General features: G+C 48.8%; 1 protein-coding gene and 1 pseudogene across 2 annotated transcripts in view; both read right to left on the bottom strand.

Annotated features, from left to right (window-relative positions):
- Fbln7 (fibulin 7) overlaps positions 1 to 1,059 on the bottom strand; it is a 34,379-nt gene extending 33,320 nt beyond the window's left edge. Inside the window, exon 1 of one of the 2 annotated variants that reach the window (XM_034493764.2) lies at positions 812 to 1,059. In XM_034493764.2, the coding sequence (XP_034349655.1) occupies positions 812 to 886 (75 nt within the window). In that variant the 5' untranslated portion in view covers positions 887 to 1,059. The remainder of the gene's footprint in view (positions 1 to 811) is intronic. The other variant, XM_034493763.2, reaches the window with a different exon arrangement.
- A 6,124-nt stretch (positions 1,060 to 7,183) lies between these two features.
- Positions 7,184 to 7,345, bottom strand: LOC117704797 (small nucleolar RNA SNORA17; annotated as a pseudogene).
- Positions 7,346 to 8,638: the final 1,293 nt, after the last annotated feature.

Below are 8,638 nucleotides of genomic sequence, written 5' to 3'. Positions count from 1 at the left end.
CTCCATTAGGACTCTCGTAGAGGTAAAGGGCCTCTCTGTCTGCTGAAGCACGCCTGATGGATGTTGACCCTAAACCTGACAATACAAAGTCTCTAAAATTCATTTTTATTTTCATTCTCAATTTTTAAAAATCAGTTTCCAGTGGTTGTTAATAATAATGATAATGATAATAATAATAATAATAATAATAATAATAATAATAATAATATCTGGCCAAGCAAATAAATCCAGTGGGATTTGGATACATAAATGTCAAAACAAACAAAAAAAAAAAAAAAAGGAAAAAAGAAAGGAAAAAAAAAAAAAAAAAAAGACAAGACCCTGCTGTCCATATGGGTGTGTAAGAAAATGTAATTGCAACTCTGAGGCTTCAGGTACTCAGGACAGAACCACCTGAGGATCCTTCAGGCCACTGCTAAGAATTTCTGAGAATGGTTAGGGTGTGGTGGCAGCGAGAATATTTCTGTCAGAACCGTAAATGTTGGGTTTGGAGAGCGCGACATTCTCTAACAGAATTGTGCGGCCAGGTGTTCTCACAAAACAAAAGCCCAATGTCTCAGAAGTCCTGGGGCAACTTTCCCCGACTGGCGATTCCCACGCGGAGCCACCTTCTCCCGCTGGGCTGCAGCAGCCCAGGTCGCCTGCGATGACAGATGGGGGACCCCAGCTCCTCTCTCCATCAACTAAACCCCAGCTCGAGATTCCGCTCCAAGTCCCAACTCCAGCTCAAGAGTGGAACGTGGCATGCCCCGGCCTCGGCACTACCTTCTCGGAGAAGTGGGATCCCAAGACGGGCTGCGGGGACACTGACCTGGAAAGCCCGCGCTCCAGGGCTGGCGAGGAGCAACAAGAGAAGGACGAGCGTGCGCTGAGAGCCCGGCCCCATCTTGCCCCGCACAGCTTGGCTGGTGGGGAAGGCAGGTCGTTGTTCCCTGGCCGGCACTGAGTCCCCAGGGTGCGCGGGTCTCTTGCAGCTCCCAAGGCCACTAGTGTCCTCAGCCGCCTGCACGAGACTGTCCCGACGACACGGGGAGGCGCCAGCCTTGTGGCGGAGGCGAGAGAGGAGGGGCTGCGGAGCCTGGAATGCGCCTGGGAGCGCGCCCAAGCCTCTGCTCTGGGAAAAGATCGGGTGCGACGCCTCGCGACCAAGGGTGGCCAGTACCCACCCTGGGCTGCCCCACTGTCCGCTGTCCCCACTGCTCGCTGGGAGCGACCTAGGCCCCTGCCAACTACACGTGGCTGATTGATGAGCCAAACTTAATTCTGTCCTACTTCAAAGCCCGCATAAGGACACCTTCCTCCAGTACAGCAGAGAACAGGGTTAGTGTGGCAGAAAGATGGCCTTCATAAACTTAGCCCAGGTTAGACCATGTCTTCTTAAAAACTGTGGGCTGAAAAATGGGAGCTGAGTTACTGAATTTAGCAAATGGTAAAAGCACAAAACCAAACATTATTTCAGAATCAAATATAATGAATCCAAGACATCCTTGGTCTCCAAAACTGGTACTGGTCAAATGCCCAGGGCCACTATGGGAATGACCCCCCCAAACCTAGGACACTTGGCTCAGACCTCAGACTAACTTATATTATGAAATGAAGTGTTTTTGCTGTACACACAAAGTTCTTTTGCTACTTTGTAGTACTTATTTATGTGAATTGGTGTTTTCCCTGTGACAATTATAACCAATCAATTTGGGGAAAAATTGTCAAAAATGCTTCTTATTCTTCAATATCAAATATTCAGCCAAGATTTAATTCTTCATGTAAAAATAAATAAACATATCAAATTTTCATTAATCTGTAATAAAGGATAAAATTATATTTATACTAAATAATTACTTTAAAATAAATTTATGATTTATTACCAGTAAGTGTCCAATTTGTACACTTATTCCTGAATTTCAAGGGTTGCAGAAATATTTCTCAGTGAAAAGGGGTTGAGAGCAGGAAGTTTAAAGGCTCTGAGTTAGACTAAGTCACCCACTGGACAACTCTGCCAGTTTTAAAGATGGTGCTCCCTAGGGCTTTAGGATGGAGCATGCTCAGTGCCTCAGAATCTATGGCCTTCCTTCTAGTTTTTTGTCTTTAAACCCAAAGGTTTAAAGTAAAGGCCCAGCTACAGTACCTGGCTAGGGTCTGGTTAGGTAACAGCCCTGGGGTGGACAGGCATGGAATTGAGGTCCCTGCACCCAGGCTACGGGTGAGCCAGATGCCTCAAATCTCCACCCCTGGGAAACGTAATTTTGTTCTCCCTGCAAGGACATTTTATGAAGCTCACTCTTATGTATGGATTGGTCCTGAAGCCCACAGCCCCTGACCTGGAGCTGCTTTTGATGGAAATCAGAAGGGTAAACTGAGAGTCCTCTCTTGGCCCATTAGAGCTGCTATAACAAAGTACTCCAGACTAGACCATGTACAAACAATACAAATGTGTGCCTTGAGGCTCTGCAAGCTAGAAGGTCAAGATGAGGCATCTATTGGCAGATTCCCTGTCTGGTGAAGCTTACTGCATCCTCACTTGTGGGAACAGACAGTGGAGATCTCTAAGGATTCTTTTTTGGGGGGGGGGTGAAGTGGGAGAAGGGGTTGAGACAGGGTTTCTCTGTGTAGTTCTAGCTGTTCTGGAACTTGCTCTGTAGATCAGGCTGCCCTTGAATTCAGAGATCCTCCTGCCTCTGCCTCCTAAGTGATGGGATTAAAGACATGTGTCACCAACACCCAGAATGAAGTCTCTTTTGTAAGGACACTATAGTTATCTAATTCAGAAATACCCTAAAGCCAGGACTCCTAAGACTACCATACTGAGGAAGGAGTTCAAAATATGACCATAGCCAGTTCCTTGGAAAGCACAGAGCATGGGGCACTGGGCATGGGACCTGCCGGCCACCCAAGCAGTGGCTAGCCAACAAATCCCACTGAGCTGTTTCCTCCCACCCCTGCAGCAGAGCAAAGTCCATGTCCTTGTGCTTTGAAAGTCTTGCCGAGAGACCCAGTCAGAACACTGCATGTCACTGTCCAGGTAGAGAGAAAAGAACGGCTGCCAAACCAGGGTAGCCAGTAGAGATGGTAGGTTTCTGTGTCAGTCTCCAACGTGTCTGCTGGCTATAAGAGAGCCACCTGTTTCCTGACTGTGCTTGCCTCTCCTGTGAATGAAAGCTTTCATTCTACCTGGACCGTCTATTTATTTTGACTTTTAATCTACCCTGTATTTACATGGCAACTTTCAAGCCCTCTTAGCGGTTCTGGTTACATAGTGGACACTATGGGCGGATGGGAGCAAGCCCTCTTTTCGCTCCTTTTACCCTTTCCCCAGTCATAAAGCTGAGACACACCAGATTTCAAAGAGGAAGAGAATAAAACAGCGTGGGGGCTAGTCTCCTTTGTCAGCTTGACTGGTTTGAAGTCACTTAGGAGACACACCTCCTAGGCTTGGCAAAGAGGGTGTTCCCAGAGAGGTTTAATTAGGAGAGAAGACAGTCTTTGAATGCGGGTGGCACCATCCCCTTGGCTGAGGGCCTGGACTGAGGAAGAGGGGGGAAAGCAGAAGCCAGATGAACTACAGCCTTCTCCACCGTGCTGGACTCAATTCATGAGCCCAAAGAGGCCCTTCCTCTTTCACTCGCCTCTTGTCAGGCATTTAGTCCTGGTAACGAGGCAGTGTAACACAGGTTGGTGACCTGCCTGGGGTATGCAGACTCCAGTCTAAATGTTCCCTCTCAGAAGGGTGCTTCCAGAATGTACCATCTCAACCTAATCCTCCCTTCACTTTTAGGAACCTAAGGACTCCTGCAGTTTTATTTGAAGTGACACAAATGTCTCTGCATGTTGTCATTGTTTTCTAAAAGTCAGTGGGAACTTTTGCTTTTTTGTTGTCCCTGTTTGCTAATTCCCATTTGTGACCTTTGTCCTGTGGCTGACTCCCATCAGTGTTCAGGATTCATCTGAATTAATTTTCTGAGGTCTGGCCACCCTTTTCTGTCTGTCCTCAGCTATCCTGATCCACAGTAACCAAAGCAGATGCCACACAAGCAAAATGTGTCAAGGGTATCTCGAAAGTGACAGCAGCTGGAGCAATGCTGGGTGGTTTAGAGCACTTGCTGTTCTTGCAGGTGACCTGGGGTCAGTTCCCAGTACCCACGTGGTAGCTCACAGCCATCCCTCCCTCCAGTTCCAGGAGATTCGGCATCCTTTTCTGGCCTTTGTGGGTACCTGGTACACATATGGTGCACATACATATGTGTAGGTAAAACACTCATACACATAAAATAAAGTAAATCTAAAAAGCAGGTGGCTCTGAATATAAGCTCTACAGTTCCGGCTTTCCTCCGGCTCAGTGAAATGGGCCCATCAGCTAGTCTGCTGCCTTTGCTTCCTCTCAGTTGTGTTCAGGAGAATGTCTGGGAATACTGGCGGGATGCTTTGGTGGTGGTCACATCAAAGAGAATTGTTTTGAAACCAGAGAGATGTCTGAGCAGATGAAGGTCCTTGCCACAGAGGCTGATTTCCTGAGTGTGAACCTTTGACTCTACACAGTTGGACAGAACCAAACTCCACAGGTTGCTTCCTGACTTCCACACGAACACCATTGTGTGTGAGAGAGCACGTACATATACATACATGCATACATACATACACACATATGTATGTATTGTTTCTTTGCAAATTTCATATCACCCACCCCAATCCCACCCATTTTCCCCTCCCCTCGCACCCACCCTCCACTCTTGCAACCTCCCCCGTAACAGAAGAAAAAGATCTCATTGAGGAAGCTGTAGTGTGTCACACTGTGTCACAGTGTACCATTTTGTCGACACATCTTTACTTACAAATGTTCATTGCAATGAGTCCTTGGTCTGGTTCGAGGCCTCTGGCTTTTGCTACACTGTCAATACTGGATCCTCACCCGGACTCCTCTCAGATATCCTGATGTTGCCCTGTGTCTTGGAGATTCTAGAATTTTGGATCTGTAGGACTGGCCCTTTTATGTGCTCCAGCAGTTTATAGATGGGGTAGATGTTGGGGTGGGCCAACTCAAAGCCCTGCATCTGGGCCTGAGGGGTATCTGAGCTGGTCAGCTAGCTGGCTCTCTAGTTTTCATGCCCTCGAGGCTGGCTCACCAGTAACGCCTCAAAACCAGGGCTATCTCTGCCCTGCAGTTCAGCCAAAGTGCAGGACCCACTCCCCCAAGTGCTACAGCAGGTGAGGGACATGGCCAGTTCTCCAGCTCTCATGACTGTCAGGGCCAGCTCTCCCACCTTGCTGCCACTGGTGACAGTAAAAGGAAGGGGAGGGAATCTTTCACTAACACCAACACACAGCAGACAAGAGACAGGGCTGGCTCTCCCACACTCACACCCTCTGGGCCAGCTCACCAGAAACCCCCAAAACCAGGGTCAGCTCTACCATGCTGCCCAGAGGTACAGGGCCCACTCTCTTTTGTTGATCTCAGGGCTAGCTCTTCTGCCTGCCATAGGCAGCAAGGGATTGAAGGGGCGGGGGGCATCTCTCCTTTGCCCATGTCACTGCACAGCAGACAAGTAGCAGTCCAGCTTTCCCATGCTCACTCCCTAGGGCCACCTCAACCATGCCTGCCTCCCCACCCATACACACAAGGGTTAACTCTACTGTGCTGAGGTGTAGGTGAGGTACAGGACCCACTTTTCTTAGTGCTGTAGCTGGTGAGGGGCAGGGCCAGGTCTCCTGCCTGCCACACGTGGTGAGGAGTGAGAGGATGGGAGGGTATCTCTTCCTCATCTATTCCACTGCATAGAAGACGAGTTATGAGGCAAGCTCTCCCACACTAGTATTCTGGGGCCAGCTCACCAGCAATTCCTAAAATGTGTGGGGCCTGTTCTTCTCAGTACTGCAGCTGACTAGGGGTGGGGCCAGCTCTCCTGCTCTCAGACCTCCAGGGCTAGCTCTCCCATGATGCCTAGGTAAGGGGTAAGGCAATCCTGCACAGCGCTCAGACAACATCTCTCCTGGCAGCAGCCCAGACCAGGGATGACCATTTGGCCTTTAGCAGTAACAGACCCCTGCTGTTGCAAGGCCACAGACACAGGTGTGGCCCCTTGTTCCGCGCGCCTCCCGTGTCCCCTCTGCCCGCGAACAAGGACACGTGAGACAGTATTCGGGTATTACCACAGACGAGGCTTTACTTGTAACAGCAGAAGCAGAAAGGTGGAAAAGACAGGAAGAGGCTCTGCTTAAATACACCCTAGAGTGACGTATTCACTTCTGATTGGCTGTTCACTCATCACCCAATATTACGCCTCGGGATTGGCCAGTGACTTTGGCGGGCTTTTGCCTTTGCAGCTGCGCAGTTAGTTGTTTACTAGTGGGAGGACACGATGTCCGCGCCATCTTGGAATGGCGGATTATACCACCGCTAACAGTGGCTTCCTACAGCCCCTGGTGGCAGCATAGGCCATGACCCCATGTGGTCATAGTCCCATGTGGTATCACCAGCTACTCACACTAGCCTCCCTCCCCAAACCTCATGGCCCCAAATCCACTCCAGTGGTGGATATCCCCTCCCCCACCCTTTCTCCCACACAGACAATTGCTGAATTAAAATTTGTTAAGTAAACTTAAAAAAAAAAAAAAAAAAAAAAGCCAGAGGTGGTTCTTGAGACAAACCATGAGCCCAGGTCAGTTTTGTGGTAACAGGTTTACCACCAAGCCTGACCACCTTGAGGGTGGCACTTTACTACCCTCGAGTCTCAGGTCTGCCTCCTCATTGTGCCCATGTTCTTCTGTTTCTGTTTCTCTCCATCTCTCCACCACTTACTTGTTCCTCTTAGTAGCACCCGGGGTCTCTGTGTCCAGGATTGTCTCAGGGGTGGTCCCTGGAGTGCTATGCCCCACTTGTGCATTATGGCACCAGGCAGGGTGCAGGGGGTCATCTCAGGCCTGAGACTCTCCTCAGACCTGCTCAGCGCTGGACTGGTGGTCATCTTTGGCTAGCTCCCTGTTGGGGCTCCATAGCACCAGTCAGGTGGTCTTCTAAGGCTCACTTCTTGCCTAGCCTGCCCGAATGGCCCCTGGGTCGTCTTTCTCCAGCTCACTCCCAGAGGGTCCCAGGCAGGGTTCTTCTAGTCTCCAGCTTGCTACCCATCCTAGGAGTCTATCCAGGCCTGCCTGGCACTGGACTGGTGGTTGTCTCAGGCCTGCTTTTTTCAGGGCTGGTAGGCTACTAATTATTCAGATGGTCATAGGTCAGAACTTAGACACAGCTTAGACACAGCTTAGAACTTAGACACACTGAGCTTAGACACAGCCTCTCTCCTGCCACCTACTGACACACACGTGACACAGCAGCCACACCTGCTCCTCTAGAGGCAAGGACAAATACAGTTTTTTAATGAAAGAAAACGGTTTCAGGGACCAAGGATGTGGCACCGTTGGTTGAACCCTTGACTGATGTCAGTGAAACTTGAGTTGGCTCCCAGCGCTGCACAAACCACCGGAAGCACTCACCTGTGATACCAGCATTTGGGAGGTGAAAGCAAGACTGCAAAGAATGAAGAGGAAAGTTGAATCTTAATTTTTACTAATATTCTGTCTGCGCGTAGATCAGAGACAAACTCCTGTGTCATTCTTAAAGTACTGTATACATTTTTCTTTGGACACAGGATCTCTCCTTGGTCTGGGATTTTCCAAATAGGCTAGACTGGTTGGCCCCAGGATCCTCCTGTCTCTGCTTCACCAACACTGGGATTAGAAGTATATCTCACCAGGACTTGGCTTTTTGTATGTGGGTTCTGGGTCTCAATCTCAGGTCCTGCTGCTTATAAAGTAAGCATTTTACTCAATGAACTATCCTCTCAGCATTTAAACTATTCATTCATTCATTCATTCATTCATTTATCTGATAGGCTCTTACTATGGTTACAGAAATCCCACCACTCCTGGCTAAGAGAGAAAGATTTGTTGTAGAAGTCTATGTGCCCACCTGGCTACTGGCAGTGCCCAATGACTCCAGGGCTGTCCTGTGGGGCCTTTGTGGTCCCTTAGGGTGTCCACATCATGGTGCTTCCCTTTTGATCCATGAATGGCTCAGTCTTGCTGTCAGCACATTCACAATTCTGCATCTATGATTCTAAATGTCATCAACTGGGGGCTGGAGAGATGGCTCAGTGGTTAAGAGCACTGACTGCTCTTCCAGAGGTCCTGAGTTTAATTCCCAACAACCACATGGTGGCTCACAACCATCTGGGATCTGATGCCCTCTTCTGGTGTGTCTGAAGATGTCTACAGTGTACTCATATACATAAAACAAACAAACAAACAAACAAATAAACCTTTTAAAAAATGTCATCAACCTCTAAGAAGCTATTCCGAAGGTCTCAGGGACAAAGGCTGGCATGCTAGTCTGACCAGGAATAGCATGGCAAGAGGAGGGAGGGGCTCACTCAGCAGGAGAGCCATGACTTCATCCAATTCCTTCATTAAATAAATATTTATCAAGTGCCAACTCCAGGCCTGGCCCTGAGCCAGGTGCTACATTATGCTCACACATTATATCGGTCAGCAAGCCATACAGTTGTGTATAACATGGAGGACATTGTCTGGCTGTGTATAACATCAGGACAGACCAAAGAAACTATTAGCCCTGAGGATCGCTTCCAATCTTGTT

The sequence above is a fragment of the Arvicanthis niloticus genome, chromosome 2 (genome assembly GCF_011762505.2).
Source record: "Arvicanthis niloticus isolate mArvNil1 chromosome 2, mArvNil1.pat.X, whole genome shotgun sequence".
In the NCBI taxonomy this organism is placed as follows: domain Eukaryota; kingdom Metazoa; phylum Chordata; class Mammalia; order Rodentia; family Muridae; genus Arvicanthis; species Arvicanthis niloticus.
Note: the sequence above shows the minus strand (reverse complement) of the source record. Positions and strands in the feature narration are given on the sequence as shown.